The sequence below is a fragment of the Coffea eugenioides genome, chromosome 10 (genome assembly GCF_003713205.1).
Source record: "Coffea eugenioides isolate CCC68of chromosome 10, Ceug_1.0, whole genome shotgun sequence".
Taxonomy (NCBI): Eukaryota; Viridiplantae; Streptophyta; class Magnoliopsida; order Gentianales; family Rubiaceae; genus Coffea; species Coffea eugenioides.
Genome location: NC_040044.1, coordinates 4,991,146 through 5,014,191, shown reverse-complemented (window position 1 = coordinate 5,014,191; position 23,046 = coordinate 4,991,146). Strand labels below are relative to the sequence as shown.

The following is a 23,046-nucleotide window of genomic DNA, read 5'->3' as shown; positions in this document are numbered from 1 at the left end:
TATCAGACTTTCCCATTCAATTCGCAAAGGATCTATTTGTTCACTTTTTCTGACTATTCAAAATGCTAGTTGATAGTTGAAATCTTTGTACACTGATTCTGGTAATGTGAGCTGATCTTTCATGTTCGCTCTAGAGCAAATACTGTATAAATTGTTTATATACTGACAGTGTAGAATTTAGTAATAACATCCAAAAATGGTATCGGTGGTTAAAAGACAGAATTTACACCAGCTAATGTAACTAATTGTCTACACTGTCAGTATATAAAAGCCAAAACCAACAATTAAGGTCCCAATAGAAGTTCCTTTATCCCTGGAACCTTGGTGCTCAATGCGTCGTTAAGCAAAGTCTTGAACAGGAGCAGAAAGCTTTAGTTCATGTGCGGCTTGGAAGTAATCTGCGGCTGCTTGTTTCAAGCCTTCAGACTTGGATAGCACTCCAAGAAGGAACCACGCATAGTGGTTTGTCGGCTCTAGTCGGAGAGCAGTCATCAACAAGCTTCTTGCAATGGGAAGATTCTGTCTACCCAATTTTATCAGCACTCCAGCACTTGAGACAATGCTTGGTACATAATCTGGCTCTATGGAGAGTGAAACTGAGAATGCAACAAGAGCTTCCTTGTATTGTTCTTGAGCTTCAAATGATGTACCTGCAGATATATGCCAAAAATGTCTCCCTGGTCACTTTAAAACCAGAATTTACTGAAGTTTCTATCACTTAATATGGAAATTGTCTTTCAGACCTTTTGTATGCCAAACCCGAGAGTTGAAAATTTTAGTTGCTTTTGTTTTGTCGATGCATATGTCTGCATCAGGCCATGTCTCGAGGTCTGAGTAGATTCTAGCCAAATCTAGCCAAGCTTCTCCTTCCAATTTTCTAATTGATACTACCTGCAAATTCCACAAAAAGAAACTTTGAAAAAGAAGTTTATCTTCCACAATTTACCTCTAGAGCAAGATAATGTTATTATGCATTAGTTCTTGCTGAACAACACAGGGATTTTTAGACTTCCGACTTTATATTTCCATATCCTTCAACTTAACAGCAGCTTTATCTGGTAGTAGTATCATACAACAAGAACTAAGGACGTGCTAGATTTCAGGCTCTAATATTTGTACATAGGGAGTCTCGAAGAGAAATTTCAACAATTTGTTAACCTTATTTCATTTAATTCTATTTTTCTCTAAGAACAAAAAGGCACGTGAACCTACCTCTTCGCTGCTGTTTGGAGCTTGAAGTTCGGTTTGTGATTGAACCAAAGCTAGCAAAATCCTGTAGGTCTCTATGGCTTGCTTGGGCTGTTCTTGAGCTATTTGAAGAATGGCTTTCAACCGTAGAAGTTCTAGCTGTTCAATCCTTTCAGTCTCATCTAGAGCAAGGTCAACTATGGACTCAGCATCTTGAAGTCTCTGCTGGGCAGATACAATTAGAGCCAATAATTTCCAACCTTTTGCGCAGCTCCCGCTCAACATGTTTGAATACGAAATTGCATTATCAAAAGCTGAAACCAAATTTCTTTGGAAGGCATTCTCCAAACCAAGATTTAACATGACCTCAGGGTCCTCCTTGTCAATGTGAGCTGCATGATTCAGAGAGTTCAGTGATTCTCTTTGGAAAAATAGTCTTTCAGTGTCTGAACTGCAAATTCTTGCTGCGTTACCATAGCAGATACCAAGAAATTTACGTGCCTGTCCCAATAAATGCTCATTTTGATTGATAGCTGCATCAATCACTTTACAGGCGAAAGTTATTCCTTCACGAGCTTCTTTTGGATCTTTACTACACAATTTTGCTCCCAGCATAAGCGAAGACAAGTGAGGTTTGTGTTTAGCCTCTGAACATCCAGAAACCTTCTTTAGAAGTTCAATTGCAGTCTGATTCTGACCTGCAGCACTGTAACAGAGAGCAAGAAAATACCACCTCTCAGCTCGGTTATAGGTACCAGGAAGAACTTGCTCCACGTGGTCAGCCAAACACTCATATTCCCCACAAATTGTTAGTGCAAAAGTTAAATGATCCATAAACTCTGGATCCCAGCTTATTTCACCGTGTAAAACCTTTCTCATCAGTATAAACAACAGAAGGAGAGCTTCCTCCGTATTATTTTTTGGTGCTGTCTGACCCTGTAATTGTGGACAAGGTGAAAGGCTTGCTTCAAAACCTCCATAGAGAAGTGTGGCAGCTAAATCTTTTTGCACAATTGCCAATCTTTGGGGGTCCAAATTCCACTGCTTGGAAAGAGCCCTTCGGTATCCAGTAATAGCCTCATCCAGACATCCTACCTGCATCCACAATTTTGGGAGCAACTCCAGTGCCTTGTGAAACATCTCCTGCAACTTGCAATCTTCACCAATTCCCTCTGGCATTCCATTTGGTAGTGCTGATTCAACCACGTCAAGAATAACTTTGCACTCTCTTGCAGCGTCTGATACATACAGAATCCCCAGACCAGAAACATTAATAACCAGTAGAATAACAGATACTAAACTCAAGTGCCCTGCGGAGTGAGATTTCATCAAGTGATACAGATAGCAGAATGACATAGTGACGCTTGATAATCCAAGTCGGGTGAAAAAACCACAACTTGTAAATACAACCCGAAAGATTCGACTAAGATAAATTCAATGCGATTCAATGTCAACTCTAATGCTGTAGAAATGATCTCCTATCAAGTTTCAAGAGAAATGACTGTAGCGTCATCATTAACCAACTGTTTACCTTTAATTCTCCCAAGTTCCAATAAGGATTTTGCTTTAAGTAAAACTGCTTCAAGAAGTAGGCTCACTGAGTGCAGTGACATTACTCCGACGAGTGAACTTTCGCCTTTCTGGCGTGGCTTTCGGGGCCGAGTTCTTTCAGCAATGGCCTTAGACATCCTCGGTGACAAGGTTTTGATATCAATTCCCTGAAATACTTGGAGGGCAGCATCAAAATTCCCTCTTTGGTACTCAAGCCTCCCCAACAAAGCTCTAGCTTCCTGCAATTTCAGATTTACATTTAGGAATAAAACCAAAAAGCAATCTACAAAATTAAATTGAATTGTATCTCTTACTGGCGCACCTCATAATTTAAGGAAAGTGCCTCCTTCAAGGTAGACTCAACTTCATCAACTTGAGCATCTTCTAATTTTGATTCCCAGCCCCCTGTTCCATTCCTTGATGAAAGGCCACTGGCTGAGAAATCTCTTGTGGCCAACGACTCCGGAGACTGCGGAGCAGGCTCTTCAAACTTAAATTGTTCCCCTGAACAAGCACACAACATCTTCTCCTAATGGAACTTCCAAAACAAATTTATCCTAAAGTTGTCACCTTTCACAAAGTTTCCTTCTTTTTCATTTTGGTCACCTGAAAAAAACAATTAACGAAAAAGCTCATTTCTCAAGATTTAAGGCCTTTCTAACGTCTTTCAAGAAAAATTCCATTGACCATTCAAGAATGTTGTGTAATTTTCCCACAAAATACTTACAAAAGGAACAAGTTTAGAGCATTGAAGTTAAAAAGAAAAACAGTGGATCTGATCAGAGTGAACTATCAAGGATTTCAGAGGTAGAGAGACCAATCATAGAAAGACCAAAACTTAAAACCAAAATATTAAAAAAAAATGGGACAAATGGCCAAAACCCAAGTCACAGAATCTCAAGTGAAACCATGAAATTCAAGAAAGAACAGAAAGAATAATGCAACTCGAAATCTATGGCTAGGACCAGCATAGGGACAATAATTCTTGAAACCAAGGAAACCAGGCAAAGAAATGGTGACAGGGGCGAGACAAGCAAGAGAGCAGAGCATTGGGCTTACCGCAAGACCGAGGCTTGACATACGTAATTCATGGCAACGTGACGTGTGACGATGGCCACGAAAGCAACTTCTTTCTGAGGAGTCACTGTTTCAATGGTTCATGGCTTCATGCAATGTGAAAATGAAGATTATCAAATGAGATTAGGGATCTGGTTTTTGGTGGAGTTTCAGGGGTCAGTTTTTCAAATTTGTTTTACTGTAGCTTATGTAAGCAGCTGACCTTAATAAAGTACAAAAGGGGCTTTCAATTTTTTATCCTTGGTCACTGTTGCAGTTTGGACAAGTCAGGCATGGGCAGTAGTTGGCAGAATCAGCAGCTGTTGGTAGATTCTCTGTTTACCTGCACTGTTTCTTTTGGTTTAAGTTATGGTTGTTTATGCATTTTTTCTTTTTTACGACTTTGAGAAGCATGGTCATATTTTTTAGCATCCCATTGTATGGCTGATCACCAAACTTTCCCTTTGCATCATTTCCATCTTCACATTTTTTTTTTCACTTTACTTGAAAGTAAAAGAAAAGCTATCATACAAATACATATACTTTAAAAGAAAAAATCACTTTATTATAGGTGCCAACCTACCTTGAATCATTAAATTTGCAGGATTTCTATTTAAACTAGAAAATAAAAGAACTGTGGCTTCTGAATCCAAAGTTATAACACCTGATATTGAAGTCAAAAGTGTTGTAAACTCATGAAAGAAAAATCAATTAACCTTTTTTTAAAAAAAATTGTTTTTAGAAATGACTGAGAAAAACAAGCATATAGAAAGAGCACCCCTAGTGAACATCCAAAAGATGCTTGTTGCCTTTAGAAGCAATATACGAAAGGGAATATGAATTGATGTACAGAGGACCAACTGCAATGCAGAAGGGAATACAGCTGTCTGCAAATAGCCAAATGCTGGTCTATTATTGCAGTCTCCTATACAGCAAAATTCATGGGTAGACAATAAACTATTGAGTACGACTGTCACTATCCTAAAAATATTTTCTACATCCCACTTTCATTTTCAGGTGGATTATTTATGTATAAAACCCAATTTAAAATTGTAAATCTGGTTTCAACTTTGAAATGTTCAGTGGGCCAGCAGCCAGTAGTTTTTATTTTGGATATTTTGAAAGCTAGTTGAGCTCATGAGCTTGATGTCGCTCAATTGAGCAGATGGTTAATTGGTTAACATACGAGTATATGACAATGATAGTCGAAAATTGATCTTTGTTCTGATTTTCGGCTAATCTGTTCAAGAATAATACATTTTTCTAACTTGATGTAAGATAAACAGTGATTGAAAATTGAATTTAAGAAAAATAAAAAAATTTTAAAAGAAAAATTATTTTCCGAACAAGGCTGTTAACACATACGCTGTTAGATGAACGATGAACAATGCAGAATACTAGTGAATTTTATTGAGGCTTGACTGAGTTGTATCTGTTCGACATAAAGGCATGTTGGAAAATTTTTGAATTGAAGATTATTTTTTAAAAAAATTAAAATAACATCTAACATTCTACATAATGTAATATCTGTAAGATTTTTTAAAAAAAATATTTAAAATATAAGAATATAATCGTATTTGTGATGTAAAAAAAATTGTTTCCTATTATCTATTAAAAAAAAAAAGGTCGTCTAATCTTTGGTCATCCATGTGAAATTACAGATGAACACGTAATTCAATAAACTTTTGAGTGAGACGAAATTCAAAGATGCTAGTAGTGTAACGTTCAACCGAAAGAAATTTAGGACTGACCAACCATATATTGTCCACGGTTGGAAGTGAAAACATCTTTTAAGGTTTTTATATCATGGGAGCATCATTGCATTGCAGATAACCTTTATTGACCATTTACTTCATGTATCTGTTCTCGCAAGTTTTATTACTAATAATAATGAGAACCTCGTGGGCAGTTGCACGGTGCTCTAGAAGATTGGTCGGATGGTCAAGCAAAGATCTTTGGCCAGGCTGGTTCATGACTGATGCATCCCTCTTTTGACAAAATTTGGTTAGCAAGGGTAAAAGGAATAATAATTTCCCGGAAAGGAGATGGAGTTTGGGAATCTCTCATGATTCAAAATCACACGGGTTCTATTTATTGTAGTCACATATAGTAGTATATAATAAGTCTATCCCATGGCCAAGTTTTCGGGCCTAGTTCAAATTTGTTTGGATAAGAGTTTATTTGGATGATTTATTTGAGATATTTACTGTAGCACTTTTTGTGATGTAATGTATGTGAGATAAAAAGGTGATTGGAAAGATAAAAAGGTGATTGGGATTTGTGAAAACAAATTTTGCAAACCAAATTTGGCTTGTCCAAACAAAACTTATTAATTTGGACCCTCTAACTCATCTTTAAGCTTAGTTTGGGAGTTTGGGATAGAAAAGAGAAGAAGGGAACACTTAAGTTATGAGAGAAGAGAAGAGAAGAAAAGGGATTGTTATATTGTTTGGGAGTTTTGAGAATTAATGGAATGATTTTGGATATAAAAGTCATTAAATATTTGTTCAAGATATTTTTAAGGATAAAATAGGTATTTTAAAAAATGTTCACAAGTTTCCTCCAATTTTCTTTCCATTTCTCTCCAATTTCTTTTTTTTTTTCTCTTTTACTAAAAACTCACAAACAAAGGAAAATCAAACTTTCTCTTCTTTCCCTTTCTTTTCTGTCCAAATCCTCAACTCCCAAATGATCTGTCCAAATCCTCAACTCCCAAATGAACCCTTAGGTAGATAAAGAGTAATTAATTGATCAATTAATGTAATGAAGAGCACGTGGCAGATTTATTTGGACTGTCGGGTCTGCTACAATGCCAATCCACATAATCATATATACACCAATACGGATCATTGCATCAGTCTAGTACTCTAGTGCCAGAGAATTCTATTCCTCTTATGCAGAACTACATTTTCAATCCAAATAAAATGTCCAACTGATGAAAGGTTTTGTGTTCATATTTTTCTTTTCTTTTTTTAAAAAAAGACAACTGTATCCTTCTAGATCCAAATTGAGCCTGATTAATATTTTTTAATATTAATTAATATGAATTGAGAACTAATATAGTAGTGAGAGATTTGTAAGAATTTCTGTAAACGATTTATGATCTCGTGAGCAAAACCTGCCCCTTGGGATTTGTTTGTCACGTATTTTTTTATCTCAACTCTCTCTTACAAGCAGCAACAAGTCGGCTAGAATGGTGGAAAAATGTTGGACAACTGGCTTATCCTGACAGTACGAACAAATGTTGTTTAAGTAATTCGTCTGGTTCAGATGCTAAATTAATGAAGCAGTCCATGGTAATAAACCTATGTCGAAAGAAAAATTAAAAAGCTTGGATGTGCATATACCAAGATGCCCGAGTTGCTTTTTTTTTTTTTTTTAATGGCGAGTGATTATGATGATATCATTAGCTTAATTCAACAAAAAAAAGAATTTCTATTTGTTCAAGTTAAAAGGCTAAACCGACAGTTGGCTAATCCAGAATGTCAAAGATCAAGCAATGATGCAACATGGAACAACTTTTTAAGACGTTAAAACGGGCGTCAATTAGGCCCAAAGCATAACCAAAAGGATTTGATTTGAGCTTCTTGTATAGGTAATTTTGTTTCGCCCAGCCTTAAACAGTTAGTTTTGGAAGAGAGCGCCGGGGGGGGGGGGGGAACCTTCCTGAGCCCCGAGACTGAGACTACTTCATTTGTCGTTGTATTAGCGGGGGGGCTGCAGCTTCCCCTCTCTTCTTGTCTTGTCCCTCTCGTTCATGTCATCGCTGGGTACTCTTCCTATTTGTGGTTAAACTAACTTCCAGCATGAGATAGCAATAATCACGTTATTTTCTCAAATTGAATTTATTTATTAAAAAGAAAAAAACTGATGATGTGCCCTTTGATCGTGGGGCTAATAATGCTGCGGGGTTGAGGCCCCAAGGGAAGAAATGGTACGAGGCTGTCACGATAAGCAATTAAAGTGTCATTAGGGCTTTAGCTTTGCTACGAGTAACTCTTTGATTGCTCTTAAAAAGGAGTCCGCCTCTGCTGCCACCCATTCTCCAACCACCTTCTTAATTGCTATTACATGATGATGAGACCTTGATGGTTTGCTCAAGATAGCGTAAATCTGCCAATGTCTCTCCGCTCATGAATCATGAATTGATCTCGAAAATGTAACAATTGAATTTGGACCAAAATATGTTCGACATCCAAAAAGGTGTTCCATGACATAAACTTTGAAATAATCTTACTTATTTATTCTTTTCTATATCAATGCTTCTTTTTTTTTCTTTCCCCATTCAACCTCTCTTCACATCCTTACCACCCTACTGAGTGGCAGGATTTGAACCTTCCTCCAATTATAGAGCCGTAAACGAGTCAAATCGAACCAAATATCTCATGTTTGAACTCTGTTCGTTAAGCGATTCGAACAACGTTCGTGTTCGTTCGTTAATTTTCGAATTCTAAACTTGTGCTCGTGTTCAACACGCTAAGCAAAATTCACGTTCGACTTCATGTTCGGCTCGTTTAACATAAACGAGCCGTTCGCGAACATGCTCGAAATGCTCGAATCCAAATTATTTTAAACCTTAAATATGCCATACAAATCATTAATCATTCTAAAAAACAATTAAAGCAGTAAGTGACTAAATTTTATTATTCATTAACTATATAACTAACATTAACGTAAAAATAACAAATAAAACCCTCCAAATATAAAAGTCTAGCATAAAATTAACCCTAAATTTTGTCAAATAATAATTATGTCCATGTTCACGAACGTTCGTTAAAACTTGCGAACATGCTCGTGTTCGCTCGATTATTAATCGAATAAAAAAATTCGTTCGAACTCGGTTCATTTAAGGTTTCGAACGAGTTTTTCACGAATACGAACATGTCGAAACGAATCGAACTACCGAACAATTCGATTCGTTTTAACAACTCTATCCAATTATTGGTCTAAATTAATGATTTGAATCTTGAACCTAACACAGCAAGAAAGGTTCCAATCTAAGAGCCTAAATGAACGCTTTAACGTTTCACGCAAACCCAACTCCAATGCCTCCGTATTTTCCATATTGGAATGCGCTGGCCTTTGGGCTTGCTCCGAAAATCTACGGACGGGAAACTAAGGACTAAAAAAATTAAAGATCGAATTCCTATTATTACCACGGGATCGGGGAGCTTGGGCCCAAGTCCAATTATAACGATCTGTGCCATCAAAGTCGGCCCAAAAAGCTGTCGAATTTCCAGAAGCAAACGTCAACTGAAAAACTAAAAACAATACCAGAAACCAAACAGTTCAATGTCACCGAGATTTGGCTTGTTCACAGAAGTTAGAACCGATTGTTATAAATTAGTACAAGAAGTCATCCCTTTCGATTAAACACATATAAATATATATTGCAGTGATTTGAATTGGATACTTAGTTACTGGATAATCGGCCGGGGGGAAGATGCGAGGACGACGATGTGGAAGGAGATCGGAGATAGGGAATTCGGGAAGCTTCGACCTAATTTATTCAGTAGTAGGATTAAGTCCGGCAGAAATTCCTCAATTCAGCTTTCGAACCACAAGGAAATCGTCTCTGCTCACCGCGGCGCCGTTAACTCTCTGCAGGTTCACTTTTTACTCACTAATAAGCTCCTTTACCTCAATTAAATTAACCGTTAGCCATCGCAATAATAATGACTGCGATTAATAGTTTTGTGCCTTCGATATTATGTGTTCTAGGATAATGTAGTTGTTCTTTTAGCTCATGTTCAGTTCAGCTTGATATATCTCGCGCTGTAGAAAATTTTATGGAAGAGTGTGATTAAAGACTTGAATTTTGCTTTTTATTGGTTGAACGATCGGAAATTAGCTAAGTTTTATATTCTTCAAGCTTGGTTTATTTTTATTAGCCAATTTAAAATTGTCTGTATGCGTTCGAACTCAGCTTGATTATTGTTGGAGGCAGCTGGAACGAGCTTGTATTGAGCTGAACTTGAGTAGCTTGATTTATGTATGCTGAAACTTGAAGTTTGATGCTAATCTAGCTGAGTTCTTTGTTTGAATTAGTTGGTGATTCAGAGCTCGAGCTGAGCCTGAGGTTGAGTATAAAGTAGCTTAGTTTGTCTTTCAAGTCTTATTGGGGTTTAGCTATCTAACTGGGCTTCTTTTGTGTTACTAGGACTGCTAGTTTTTGTTGTTCTTTTCTTGGTGAAAAATTAACTCATATGATATTTGTATGTCAACGTGATACGACTTTACCAGCTTGAAGTAGATGTAATGGGCATGCTCAGAAACTGTATTGTCTTAAGCACATATATTGATAGGATATTGGGGGTTCCATTAATACAAACATTAGATGAGTTGTTTGCTGAATCAGGTGTGATTAAGATTTAATTTTGGTTAAAGAAACCTTTTTGTGGCCATTCATGTGATCACAATCTCAGGTTGATTTGACAGAGGGTCGATACTTGTTGGCTGGTGCTGCAGATTCTTCAGTTGCTGTTTACGATGTTCAATGTGCATCGCATGAGGGGAATGGTCTTATTGCTAGGCACAAGTCTCTCTTTGTTGTTGACAAGCAACATGAACATGGTCACAAATACGCCATATCCTCAGTGACCTGGTATCCTATCGACACAGGGCTATTTATTACTGGTTCATATGATCATCACATCAATGTGTGGGATACAAATACCACACAGGTACTGTTGGTTTGATATGCGTACACATTTCTCTACATACTACTAGCTTTATCCTCTTGGTTACAGGCTACAGTAAATTTCCATTTAATAATATCCAATAGAATTGAATTTAGCTGTTCATTCACTTTCTAGGTGGTAATGGACTTTAAAATGCCTGGAAAGGTTTATAGGACTGCTATGTCTTCATTAGCAACCTCACATATGCTAATTGCTGCCGGGACTGAAGATGTTCAAGTACGCCTTTGTGATATTGCTTCAGGGGCATTTGCTCACACTTTGTCTGGACACCGTGGTATGTCTGAATCTAAGGCTTGCTGTCATTTTGGTTTCTTCTTTAACATCCATTGTATTTTGTATTCCACCTTATTTGCTTTGTGTGAATTGTTTTGTGTGAATTGACCTCCCAGTTACTTACATTTTTAACATGATTCAAAAAAATTTAGTTCAGATCAAACTCTGTGCCAAATCATATTCCCTGTCAAAATCAGGGAAAACGAAAAGAAAAGACAGAAACAAGTAATCATTAATCATAATAGGATATCTTTCCTGTGGCAAATGCTTATAAGCATGGTTATTATGAATTGAACATGGAACTGATTATTCTAGTTTAATGTGCGAAATATGGAGATCAAATCCATATTATTGGTCATCTTACACGTTTATTATTGTAAAATGTACTAACTTTTTATTGGTGGCTAAAGCCTTTTTTTTGGCTCAAAGTAATGCTTAGACTTGATTTGGTTGAAGTAGGAATTGATGTTTAGATCCTAAGCTTAGATGCTGGGATTAATTAACTTAATTAGAGGTGTGATGCTTTGACCATGTTATCTTGGATTTGCATTTAAGCTGATGTTACCTTGTCAGAAACACATGAAAGGATTTGAGCCAGGACTAGCAATTTTTTTAAAAGCATAAAAAATAATACATCACCGAGAATCTATCTGACAAGGAACTGGTATGCTGTGAATAATTTTGTGACTGTGAAGTAGATTCCTTCTCTTTCAAGAAATTGGTATTATGTACGTTCCAATATGCGTGTTTGCTCTTTTAATATAACATGTTTCACCCCCTTAATACACTGCACCTGTTCGATCCTGTTCCATACTAGACTAGGATAAGAGCATCCATCTAAAATCGTGGTCAACATTTTTATTTAATTCTTCCTCCTTAACCTTTGATTCATTTAGTTACAGATTTTACCTTTGTTTTAGTTTGTAAATATAGCAAATGTACAGCTATGCATCTAAAGGCCCTTAATGCAAAATATTTTTCCATTGCAGATGGTGTAATGTCAGTGGAGTGGTCTAGTTCAAGTGAGTGGATTTTGATAACTGGGGGATGTGATGGTGCAATACGTTTCTGGGACATCAGGCGAGCTGGATGCTTCCATGTGTTAGACCAGTCTCGCTCTCAGCTTGGGAGACGCCCTCCCCTCCTGGTTCGATCCACTGCAAATAAGGTCCCTATCTCTCTTCCATCCTGTGTCAAAAGCATCCTATAATATTCTAATCTGGAGGATCAAATGAACATTTTCGTTTGCATGTTGCCTTCTGATTTCCCTGGAAATGTTCCAGCAATGATATTTGAGTAGTGAAACATACATTATCCCTGCTTGTTACGGTTGTCTATTAAGATATGGTGGAGAGACGAGCATTAAGATTTTCTCTGTTATTGATTAGAAAGACGCCCCATTGTGTAAGGAAAATTCATGTCATCTCCCTTTTGGTAGTTCTTTTTGCTTTATAATCTTCATACGATGTCAAAAAGGCAATTATCTATCATATCTGGTCAGCTGAAGAATAGCCAATTCCTAGGGTTCAAGGTTTTCAGTTTTCCTCCAGTTATGGTGCATTCCTATCTCTGAAAAATTTGCTCACCATATTCTCTCAGGTTATAACGTCTAAATCTTCATCCATCAATCCAAGTTCATCAGTAAAGTCCCGGCCACCTCAAAGGAAAACTAATAATGGAAATTCTTCAAAACATGGTGGCCTTAATAAGCATTCCTCTCAACTTAAGGGTTCTGTGAAGCAGAGGTTGCATCCTGGAATGTTGTCCACTCAGGATCGCGCTACTGCTCATTATGGTGCTGTTTTTGGTTTAAGAGCTACTGGGGATGGGATGTACCTTCTAAGTGCAGGTTCAATTTGCTTTTTATTCAACATTTTGTTCCACATGTGTTGTAAACACTTCTTGAATTGAAATTTGGGCATCCTGTTGGTTACCACTTTAAGTACCTGACAATTGCCCCAAGAATTCCTTAGTACTGAAAACAAGGGTCATATATTTCGAGCTTATAATTGCTGAATTTGGAAATGATGTCCAAGTGTTTTAGCTCTTTAGGTCTACAGATGTGAAAATTCCTTGAGATGTGCGTCTGATTCTTCTCAATGCCTCCACCCCTCTGTAGCTGCCTTTACCATATAGGAGCCATGACATTGCCTTTCTCTCTATGTGCATTTTGTACATTAGTTAGGATAATAATTGGGACAGCAGTTATGATAACCTTGAGTCAACTGATCGAAAAGTCCCAGTGAACTCTTGTCATTATTCTGAGTAACATTGCTTATTTCCCCAATTCGTAGAAGATGGAGGTGTATCCACTTTATTTAATGTGAGCAATCAAAACCCTTGGCTTATCTTTGGATAGAATACTGTGGTGTCTACTTGTTCAGAGATGTTGTAATGCTTTATTGATGCATTTTATGCCAGAAAACATAAGTTAATTGCTTTAATGTTCTCATTCTGGGTCCTGGTTGCAGGTTCTGATTCTAGGTTGAGGTTATGGGACATAGAATCTGGGTGCAATACGCTAGTTAATTTTGAAATCACGCGACTGCAAACAAGCAAGCCATTACAGTTGGCCACAACTCAAGATTCAGCACTTGTTTTTGTTCCATGCATGACAACTGCAAAAGTAATTGTTTTTCTCCTTTAAGTCAAATCTTATTTTGTACTAATACACACTTAACCATCTCTTACCATGTGTTCCACTTGAACGGCATAGGCATTTGATATGTGGTCAGGCAAGACGTTGATGAATTTTCGTGGCCATTATGAAAATGTGAACTGTTGTTGGTATAGTGCACAGGATCAGGTCTCTCTCTCTCTCTCTCTCTCTCTCTGTGTTTGTGCATGCATGCGTCTGTATGCTTGCACAAGTGTATGGATGCAGTGTTGCTTTGTCTTTTATTCTGTTGGGCATTTGTCATTTAGCATCTTAAGAAGGTTCTGCCCTCAATCTGTCTCGAGAATTCTTGGTAACATTTTCAATGTAGAGATTTTAAATGCAACTGGAGTTGCATTTAATCAATATGTTCATTTAAGCTGTTGTTTAGATATTGTATTTCCTTAAACAAAGATGAGTGATTGAGGATGTTAAATCTTGAGGCTGTTGCTATTCATTTAATCTAGAGGATTTTGTCTTGGTTTGCACCTTAAATCTGGTAATTAACAAAGCTCATTCTACCTGTGTCAGGAACTGTACACTGGTGGTAATGATAGACAGATTCTGGTTTGGTCTCCTTCTAATTTTACCACTGGTGAAGTGGTATGCTTTTCGCATTAATTTGCACCACATTTTATCTATTGATTTAAGTTAAAGTGCACAAATCATGCTATGATTTCCTTATGGGCACAAGGGCCTTACACCATTTGAGTTCAATTGTAGGATGAGTGGAGGAAGGGGCAGGGTGCTGCACTTGATCAAGATAATTGGAGTGACTGAGATTTGATCCTGCCAAGGTAATTTAGCTTTCGGAATCCCATGTCTCTCTTTTCAACTGTGTATATATCTAGTATCCTGCACATACCCAATTTTGATACTGAAGAAAATTGTGAGAATTTCATGCTATATGTGCTGCTGTCCAATTTCCTTGTTGTTTGAAAGACTACCCATCTTTTAGTTCTAATTGTGGATGTAGAGCAGATCCAGAAGTACATAGTCCCATACAAAGTAGAGTTTTGTCTTAGCATTTTTCTTTTTCTTATTCAGTTTCGTGGATAGGCTATTGCATTTGTACTTGGAGTCGACGTTTTCTTATGATTGTACTTCAGAAACTTAATATGGGATTCTATCAACTCCTCTATACCAACAGACTTTCTGTTTCTTTTATCTTGTTCCAAAGATCCAAATGCAAATGGATCTGGCAAAAGTTTCTGACTATATGGAAAATCAATCTCTTTCATATTTGTCATGTTTGTTTCTTGTTTTTCTCCTTTAGTTTGTGTTCCGACTAGATCTTGGTATTGAATCTCTACGACAGGTTGACTTGTTCCAAGCTAATCAGCATCCAGCCGAGTGGTTGCTACCAAAGATAAATGACAACGGTGGTAGGTATACAAGTACGTCTTGGTGCTGGCTGGGCCAGAACAGCAGAAATATTGAAATAGAGACGAGGTGGTAGATGGAACGTTTGTGGGGATGGCCGTATAGCGTGGCCGTCCTGGAGACTAGCATTTATGTGACCGCCGGCCTTGAGAGTGAACAATCAAAATGGTTTTGAAGTTTTTATTTTATTTTCTAACTTTGCTATATGATTATCTGCTATTGGTTTTAAATAGCTTTCACTAAAGTTGCATATGTTGTAAGATTTAATAATCATCAGTAGCGTTGCTTGCCAATATATTTTCTAGATAACATAGAAGGCCAAGCTGTTTCTTTGTAAAATATTAGAGGTTTTTACTTGTACACAACTGTATTAGAGCAGGTGATAGTTTGACTTTTCTAGTTTTCGATACTTTTGAGGTATATCTAAGAACCCAGAAAGTTTTATGCAACTAGAGAATCACAAATGGATGCAGTTTTCTTTATGGATTCCGGGTCAGTTGTAGGTGGATGCTAGTTGCAGTTTATTATAGACCGCAGGGAAGTTGACTCCTCTCCTTGTAATAGAATGGGATTTCACAAAAAAGAGAGAAGTTGACTCCTTTAAATGAGCCCAGCTGGGCTGCCTACTTTGTGACTGGCATTTTGTGTATGGTCATCAAAGAAGTCTACGTGAAAGAAAATCCGAAAGGTCACAAGAGTTTTTTTTTTAAATTTTTTTTGTTTAAATGTAAGGTTGCAAGAGTTGACAACCTGTTTTCTAAGACGTGAATGTGTCGCAAGAGTTACTACGATCAGGCAGAGCCAAGTAGAGTTAGAGGTGACAGTGGGCCCCCCTCAATTATGCAAAAATTATTTAACAAGTTGGAAAGCTTTACAAACATTTATAATTTTTTCTTACAATTTTAAAACGTACTCTTCTGGCTTGTAGAGATTAGAGTGGGCCGCTGACCCCCTCAGTTTTGCAAAAATGATTGAACAAGTTTGCAAGCGTTACGAACTTTTGAAGTTTTTCCTGAAAAAGTTAATTAATTCTCTTCCCTCAATTTCAAGAGGTACTATTTATTCTCTCTCAGTATTGCCCTCTTAAATTTTTAAAAAGTTTGGTTTTTTCTCATATTACTTTCCTAAATAACCACTCCTATATTACAATTCTTTAAGAGCTACTAAACTACTACAAAACTCGACACTACTAAAAGTAAACCCCCAAAATAAAAAAAATAAAAAATAAAAAGTTTGAAACCCGATGTACGCATTAATAATTTTTTAAGGGGGGTTGGGAAAAAAAAAAAAAGCCTACTGGTACCGGACCACAAAAAATGGGGACCCCAGTTGCTGTATGTAAGTCCTGGTTCCAACCCCGCTGGCTATTGGTCTGGTGTGTATAGATCGAGGGTATGGTATGGCCACATGCTTTTCATAAACCTCCAGCCAGCGACAATCCATGGAGATGGAGGTCAAAGAGGAGCAAGGAAAATAGCTCAGTCTTGAAAAAGAAATGGATTCACACACACGTATAAAACAACTACTAGGCTGAGTTAGAAATCGAATAGAGCAAGAAATGGATCCGGAGATATGGAGCAGGTTGCCGGAAGACATCCTGGAGCGGGTCCTCTCATTTCTTCCATTGAAAACGTTCTTGAGCCTCAGATCAACCTGCAAACACTTCAAGTCCCTCCTTTTCTCTCCTTCCTTCGTTTCTAAACACTCTCCTGCTTCTCCTACTTCTTCTTCTTCACCTTTCTCTTCTTTCCTCTTACTTTCACACCATCAGTTTAGTTGCAAATGTCCTCTCTATGATACTGTCCAGAACGCTTGGCGCAATTTGCCTCTTTCCTACTCTCCCACGGTCTCACCTGCGCAGTCCTGTACCCTTTTATCGGCCTCCCATGGCCGCCTTTGCTTCTCTCATCCCAGCTCCTCCTCTTTTATAGTCTGCAACCTCTTGTCAAGGTCTTCGAGAGTCGTCAAGTACCCCAAATTTCCCTGCAGTTTCGAGTCCTTGACTTTGGTTTCTACGTCAACCGGTTACAAGCTATTGATGATGTCTTCTTCTGGATCATCAAATACTGCTTTTGTTTACGACTCTGGCATCCACCTCTGGCAGCAGTTCCAGGGGATCAACCTGATTTTAAACAATCAAGGGGGAGTATTCCATGAAGGGAAATTGTACTTTATCACCACCGAGCCTTTCCACATCTTATGCTTTGATCTGGAGACTGGGAGCTGGGAGAGATCTCCGATTCAATTGCCAAATCAGCTTGCCTTTGCCAGGTTAGTCAGTGATGGGAATAGGAAATTGTACCTGATTGGGGGGATTGGGAGTGATGGGATTTCAAGGAGTTTGAAGTTATGGGAGTTGAGCGGAGATGGAGAAAATTGGGCTGAAGTCGAAAGGCTGCCGGAAATGATGGTGAAAAAATTTCTATCAGTTTGCTACCACAAGTATGAGCATGTTTATTGCTTTTGGCACGAGGGACTTCTCTGCGTTTGCTGCTACACTTGGCCTGAGGTTTTGTATTACAAGGTTTCTAGGAAGACCTGGCACTGGATTCCCAAATGTCCTCTGTTAACTGAGAAATGGAGCTGCGGTTTCAAGTGGTTTTCCTTCGTTCCACAGCTATACTCATTTGCATGATCATTCCGCTTTGGAATATTAAAGTTAGAGATTCTAGTGATCAATTTTTATTCTGTGATGTTTTTTGAAATACAACAGTACTATTTCTTTCTTTGGTTGTATCCTGGATGAATATACTACTACTTGTTTTTGCATTTTCTACCACTGAGTATTGATGATGTTGGACACAATTTTTGTCTATAATTTTTGTTTTTGGATAAAAACATTATTGGAATTTCACTAACCTTCTAATAAATCCGCCATTAGAAATGGCACAACAAAATCTGAAGGATTTTTCCTCCAAAAGATATCATCACATATGAATTTTGCATTTTTAGCTAACACACGAGCGACTTTATCGTCTGTAATATTTCAAGAAGGCTGTTAGTGTCTGTGAATAAGCAAAACGAAACAAAATGCTGTTTGTTGATGGGCAATTTGAAATTCCATATCTGAGTAGAATTTTAAGGTCCAAACCTGCAAGAAATTTGATTGGTTTTTTTTTTTTTTTTAATCTGACCAGGGCTTCTAAAATGTCACCATATCGGTGAAAGTTCAGCACGTATTGGAAATTAGAACATTCAACACATTCCTTCGAAAAAAGAACATTCAACACATTTTACTAGCCAAACCTGTGACGTGTGAAGTTGATTACTGGAATTCCAAAGTCAACAAAAATTAAAAACAAAAATAAACTGGCCAATAGAGTTCCAACTTATATTAATTACTACAAACGTCTGAATTCAGTTTTGATCCCTAAGACTCAGTCGTAATAAAAAGACAGAAAGAAAGAAAGAGAACCCTAAGACTTTCCATTCTTTTTTTTTTTTATTCTTCTAATAAAATTGACTTTTAGCTCTTCATGTGATCAAGTGGTACTAAATAATTTTTGATCTTTTTCGCCTGAAGTAGTACTAATTGATCATCCTTCTAAGTTTCCCATTAAAGTCATTGAAAATGTCCTAGCCATGTATGTATTCATTCAATGATTTCTTCCTTTCGCATAATTTATATGCAGTCGATGGTTGTCTGGATGGCGTTGCATACTCCATCAACAACGTTAATTTGAGTAGTCAAAACTTTCAGACGCTTTCTCAACTCTTACCATCAAGCATAAACATCTAGACTTTATCTACTCTCACAAAACCTGATAGAGTTTGTTGAAACCTCCAAGCCACTTTTAGAACATGGTATAATTCATAATCGACCTGAGATCAACTACCGAGCTTTAACTCAGTGGCCACTAAAAAGGGATTAAATCTCCCTTTTGGGCTGTAGGTCAGAGATTCAAACCCCACCTGCAGGCTGTAGTGAAAAAAATTCAAAAGAGATATTAGAGCACTCATTTGATTTAGTCGAGTCTGTACACCTGTTAGCCCCTTAATCAACCTCTTTAGACTTCCCCTCCTTAATCAGACCTGAGGCCCTTTCAACGTGCTCTGAAATGAAGTCAAATGAGGTGAGCGGGACTGAAGAAATTTCCTAGTGGAAAAATGCTGCCTTTACAACGAAAGCTGCTAAGCCACATTCTTCTGGAAAGAGTTCGTCTTTCAAAATTATTTTTCTCGACCAAACCATAAACGCCTGGATATCAGTTGTTGTTTCATGTAATCTAAGTAAATTCCATGTCAAACGTTGTTTTCAATACAACGTCCATGGCCGCAAAGGCACAAAAGCAGTTGCTATAGTAATGGTATATGCGATTGTGACATTTTCTCCTAATACAGAATCATGACATTTCCTTGAACCATGGCATACATAGTACATGTGATTGTGATCACTGAACTACTCTGCTATGGCGAATTCTTCTAGCCAAATAATTGAAGATTGACTTATTAATAACTGCTCTTACGCAATAATCTGTTGGTTGATAGGCATAGGTCTTCCAGCTCAAATTTCCATAAAAATATGTTTCAAGCATGTGGTTTAATGGTCTGGTAATGGCCAACATGTAAAATACTTCCCCTTCTCGAGAAGGCAATGGTGCTTTAAACTACTTTCCGGATAACTAATAAAAAATCCAATCCAAAGTTTAATTCACCATCGAGTCATCCGAACGAAGATTAAGCTTCTGGTCCAGAGAAGAAAATTAACACCTTTGACCAGCTGTATGGACTCATTTTCCAAGAAGCAATATGGATGATCACTTTATGTGATGCAACGACATCAAAGTTGAGTGTAGATAAAATTTATGTTCCAAGGACTATGGTCCATATAGCCTCCAGGTAATTAAGAAGTAAGAATAAAGAATACCCTATTACCTAGTCAAAAAGAATCAGCAAATCTAAAAAACTTCTTCATTTTGGAAGAAGACCACATCCATATGTTCTAGACTATAGACTTTTCAAGGCTTGAGAGATAGTGCCAAACCAAACCGGGGATGTTTATCCATGGCTAAGGTGTCAAAGGATCCGGATAATATCAGGAAAGATTTTGGTGCCAACTCATGCTGCACCAAGGTATCAAGGTTGCCGTGGTTGTTCAGCTTTGCCTTGACCAGTGTGTGAGGATCAATTGCATATGACGTTCCAACTGTCAAAATACTGACATTCGTAGAGAACTTTCTTGCAATTTCTGCCACAGCAACGCCTCTCTTTTCCTGGTCCCATTGGTGAAAATAAGTTGCCTTCACTGCATCTCCTTTGTCAGCCCTACCAAAAAATAAAACACCATTAATTCACAAAAAATTGGATCACATTATTGTTTACTACTGCAGCATAGAACCTAACAACATCCAAAAAGATGCTAAATAATAATAATTTTTTTTTTAAAAATGCCCATATTGAAGGGTAGAACTGGTCTGATTGCAACAGTCCATACAAAACATATGTTTCTCATTCTCAAAGCTAGTCTGTTATGAAACCATCCTCTTTTACTTCTTGATTCTGTAAAAGAGTCCACGAGAAGGGGAAAACTTACAAAATTACAGAAGCACCATAATTTGGTTTTGTCAGACTGACTCCAGCATTGTACGTTGTAAACGAACGCGAATCCACCTTGTAACTTGCTTCGGTACCAAAAGCAATGAAAGGAGTACCAATGGTTGCGGAAATATCAACATTTGGAGACTTGTTCAGATCAACAGCTGCAGTGAAACTTGCATGCTCATGGAAATATTGAACCCCTATCTGCAAATTAGAATGGAACGACTTAATTGCAGAAGAAAAAGGGAAAAAACTGTGTACACAAAACTTGCACCAAGTTGCAATAGCCAGGACCAGGAGTGTCCAATCAAAGCACAACCTTGCCAGAATTGTAATCAGGAAATCTACACGTGGCAATAGTCTTCATAGATGGTAAGATGTCAGTCACCGTTATGCTTGTTGCAATCTGCCAAAGTAACATCATGAGATCAGTAATTCAATAAGTATAGAGGCACAGGGGAAGGAAAAAGCAACTAGATAAAGAACATGTACACTGGATTCTGTGTCAACTTTGACGTCAACTGTAGACTTCTTGTACTTGTATTGTGCAGCAACAACACCAGCAGAAAATCCACCCTTCTTAGCTAAAGAGGACGCAATGGCCTGGCAACACAACATAACAGCAATGAGTAAATGTTGGATAAGTATTTGCAATCTGACACGGGAAATTTAAAATAAAAAGTTCAAGCAAGCAACAAATTTGGGCTATTCAGGAAGAAGTGTGGCCAAATTATTGAAAACAAGACAGAGTTACCATTTGAAACCCCTCTGATATATGTAAAATAAAATCGCATGACAATTTGAGGACTCGATGGATATTCATGTAGGGTGATAGACTTTAATAGGTTACTGTATGAGACTTCTGAAGGGTAGCAGTTAATCCACAAGAAAACAGTAATATGACCCCAGTACCAGGGCATTGTGAAACTTCAATGATACCACTTCAATGACCATACATGTAGAACTTGGTTCACACTGGAGTGATCAGTGATGATGAACAAAATACTCGCTAAACTCTAAATAAGGAAAAAAAAAAAAAGCCACCCTTTACCTTGCCTCAAGGTAAAAAGAATGAACTTGAAAATAGATGAACAACATCAATATTTCAGCAGAACAGCTCAAAGCAAGAAAGAATGAACAATGGTGGAACAATCTAAAACTGAGTCAGACCATACATTTTGCTACCAATTTTCTTATTATGTATAAGTAGAAATACTCCTCCAAAATCGAAACTAGTTTCCATTTCACCAAAATCTGTTGCCAACCAGCTAAGTGCACATCACAAAAACAAAGTTTCCACTTTCCACAGACTAGCTAATTGCATAGCACAAAGTTTCTACTTCAAAATCAGCCATAGAAGAAGTAAAAGTAACGTATTGAAGCTGACATTTTAATTAATAAAAAAAGCCCAAAATGCAATTCCCCACCCCCACCCCCTCCAAAATTCCCCTCCCATCCCCAAAAAGCAATTCTTCTTAAATAACTAGTATAATTATCTTTCTCAAAAATAAAAAATCTTTCTTCAACAAACTTTCGTCCATAAATCTAATAAAAATAAGAATGAACTAAACACAATGATAAATATGTAAAACTGTACTTACATTGCCTATTTGCATGCCAACTAATTGGAAATCTAATTACTACTACCCATATTATTCTGTGACCTTCTTAACTTCCCAGTCCTCTCAAACTTTTCCATCTTTATCAATCAATACTAGTATCATAATTTAAAGACACAAAGGAAAAAAAAAAAAAAAAAAAAAAAAATCAATACCCATCAGAATTAAATAGAAGTAGAATATATCGGTTCAAAAACATAATAATAATAATAATATTGCGGTGCATACCACTCCCGCGTCACTCTCGGAAGAGAGGGAGAATTTCTGCTCAGTACTATAGTCCTTAGTCAGTACATCTGCAAAATTTTCAACTTCCATTAATTCAGAGCAAAAAAAAAAAGTGAATTCCAACCACTTTAACTGTTTTTTTTTCTCTTTTCTTTGTTTACCGCTGGCTTTCATGCCGAAGTCGGAGAAGAGGCCTGGACCTCTACTACTCATGGTCGCAGAGTTCTTTTTTTTTTCCTTTTGTCGAAGGTGAGTTCGAAGATTCTGAAGAATCTGGTGGTGTGAATTAGAATTAAGAGAGATTCTTGTGGGGTTGGATTATAGGAAAACTGTTGTGTTGTTGGGTTTCAAGTTTCAACCCTTTTTTTTTTAAAACCTTTTCTTATCTGTTGTCTTTCCCGAAAAGATATCATCATATTCTTACGAGATTGCTGCCACCGGCAATTTCTTGTCGGACAAGAAGGATGCTCAGACGATGTCGTCTTGTGTTTTTGCTGATTTGACGATAGTTGGAATTTTTTATTGGGCTGGGCCTGACTTAGGCCTAGGATGGGTAGGTTGCGGTCATCCTCATCGGGATATAAAAGAAGTTGTGATCAAAGCTTGAATGTTAATTTTTTTTTTTTTGGGTAAATTCTCGGATGCTGAGTGATCACATTGGGTCTCGATTAATCCAAAGTCGAGCACAACAGGGAATATTTCCGGACGACTCTATTATAGCTAGTTTGTGAGTTGAGGATACTAAAGAAAAGAAGAGAAAAGTTAAGTTATGGGAGAAAAGAAAGGATAAGAAAAGAAGAGAAGAGATTTTAATGTTGTTTGGGAGTTTATGAAAAAAAAGAGGTAATTTTGG

General features: G+C 37.4%; 4 protein-coding genes across 5 annotated transcripts; 2 read left to right on the top strand and 2 right to left on the bottom strand.

The window, feature by feature from the left end:
- Positions 1 to 96: 96 nt before the first annotated feature.
- On the bottom strand, positions 97 to 3,981 carry LOC113749233 (protein NPGR1). Of its 2 annotated transcripts, none has more exons than XM_027292917.1 (6): positions 3,799 to 3,981; positions 3,062 to 3,345; positions 2,720 to 2,978; positions 1,213 to 2,426; positions 744 to 891; positions 97 to 650 (listed from the first exon to the last, which is right to left on the bottom strand). In XM_027292917.1, the coding sequence occupies exons 2-6, from the start codon at positions 3,260 to 3,262 to the stop codon at positions 340 to 342; spliced, it is 2,133 nt and encodes a 710-aa protein (XP_027148718.1). In that variant the 5' UTR covers positions 3,263 to 3,345; positions 3,799 to 3,981; the 3' UTR covers positions 97 to 339. The 2 variants fall into 2 exon arrangements, with proteins under 2 accessions (XP_027148718.1, XP_027148719.1); XM_027292918.1 differs by lacking the exon at positions 3,799 to 3,981 and adding an exon at positions 3,467 to 3,756.
- Positions 3,982 to 9,055: 5,074 nt separating this feature from the next.
- Positions 9,056 to 15,004, top strand: LOC113749423 (WD repeat-containing protein ATCSA-1-like). Its single transcript, XM_027293158.1, has 10 exons — positions 9,056 to 9,402; positions 10,221 to 10,478; positions 10,611 to 10,770; positions 11,759 to 11,937; positions 12,369 to 12,618; positions 13,241 to 13,395; positions 13,486 to 13,575; positions 13,957 to 14,028; positions 14,149 to 14,222; positions 14,744 to 15,004. Exons 1-9 carry the CDS (start codon positions 9,253 to 9,255, stop codon positions 14,203 to 14,205), a joined length of 1,371 nt encoding a protein of 456 aa, XP_027148959.1. The 5' UTR covers positions 9,056 to 9,252; the 3' UTR covers positions 14,206 to 14,222; positions 14,744 to 15,004.
- Positions 15,005 to 16,194: 1,190 nt separating this feature from the next.
- LOC113749036 (F-box/kelch-repeat protein At5g43190) lies at positions 16,195 to 17,577 on the top strand. Its single transcript, XM_027292670.1, has one exon. It carries the CDS (start codon positions 16,367 to 16,369, stop codon positions 17,441 to 17,443), a length of 1,077 nt encoding a protein of 358 aa, XP_027148471.1. The 5' UTR covers positions 16,195 to 16,366; the 3' UTR covers positions 17,444 to 17,577.
- A 1,924-nt stretch (positions 17,578 to 19,501) lies between these two features.
- Positions 19,502 to 22,536, bottom strand: LOC113749756 (mitochondrial outer membrane protein porin 2-like). Its single transcript, XM_027293589.1, has 6 exons — positions 22,355 to 22,536; positions 22,194 to 22,261; positions 20,839 to 20,949; positions 20,666 to 20,752; positions 20,342 to 20,550; positions 19,502 to 20,073 (listed from the first exon to the last, which is right to left on the bottom strand). The coding sequence occupies exons 1-6, from the start codon at positions 22,404 to 22,406 to the stop codon at positions 19,767 to 19,769; spliced, it is 834 nt and encodes a 277-aa protein (XP_027149390.1). The 5' UTR covers positions 22,407 to 22,536; the 3' UTR covers positions 19,502 to 19,766.
- Between the last annotated feature and the right edge of the window lie 510 nt (positions 22,537 to 23,046).

Bases quoted from the DNA above. Each gene is read 5' to 3' on its own strand.
- LOC113749756 (XM_027293589.1), bottom strand. From the start codon at position 22,406: ATGAGTAGTAGAGGTCCAGGCCTCTTCTCCGACTTCGGCATGAAAGCC. The intron at 22,262-22,354 runs GTAAACAAAGAA...AAAATTTTGCAG, and splicing joins CTTCGGCATGAAAGCCAGCG to ATGTACTGACTAAGGACTAT. The intron at 20,950-22,193 runs GTATGCACCGCA...TTGTGTTGCCAG, and splicing joins CCGAGAGTGACGCGGGAGTG to GCCATTGCGTCCTCTTTAGC.
- LOC113749423 (XM_027293158.1), top strand. From the start codon at position 9,253: ATGTGGAAGGAGATCGGAGATAGGGAATTCGGGAAGCTTCGACCTAAT. The intron at 10,479-10,610 runs GTACTGTTGGTT...TTCACTTTCTAG, and splicing joins GGGATACAAATACCACACAG to GTGGTAATGGACTTTAAAAT. The intron at 12,619-13,240 runs GTTCAATTTGCT...TCCTGGTTGCAG, and splicing joins GATGTACCTTCTAAGTGCAG to GTTCTGATTCTAGGTTGAGG.
- LOC113749036 (XM_027292670.1), top strand. From the start codon at position 16,367: ATGGATCCGGAGATATGGAGCAGGTTGCCGGAAGACATCCTGGAGCGG.
- LOC113749233 (XM_027292917.1), bottom strand. From the start codon at position 3,262: ATGTTGTGTGCTTGTTCAGGGGAACAATTTAAGTTTGAAGAGCCTGCT. The intron at 2,979-3,061 runs GTGCGCCAGTAA...CTGAAATTGCAG, and splicing joins CACTTTCCTTAAATTATGAG to GAAGCTAGAGCTTTGTTGGG. The intron at 651-743 runs GTCTGAAAGACA...ATATATCTGCAG, and splicing joins TCGGGTTTGGCATACAAAAG to GTACATCATTTGAAGCTCAA.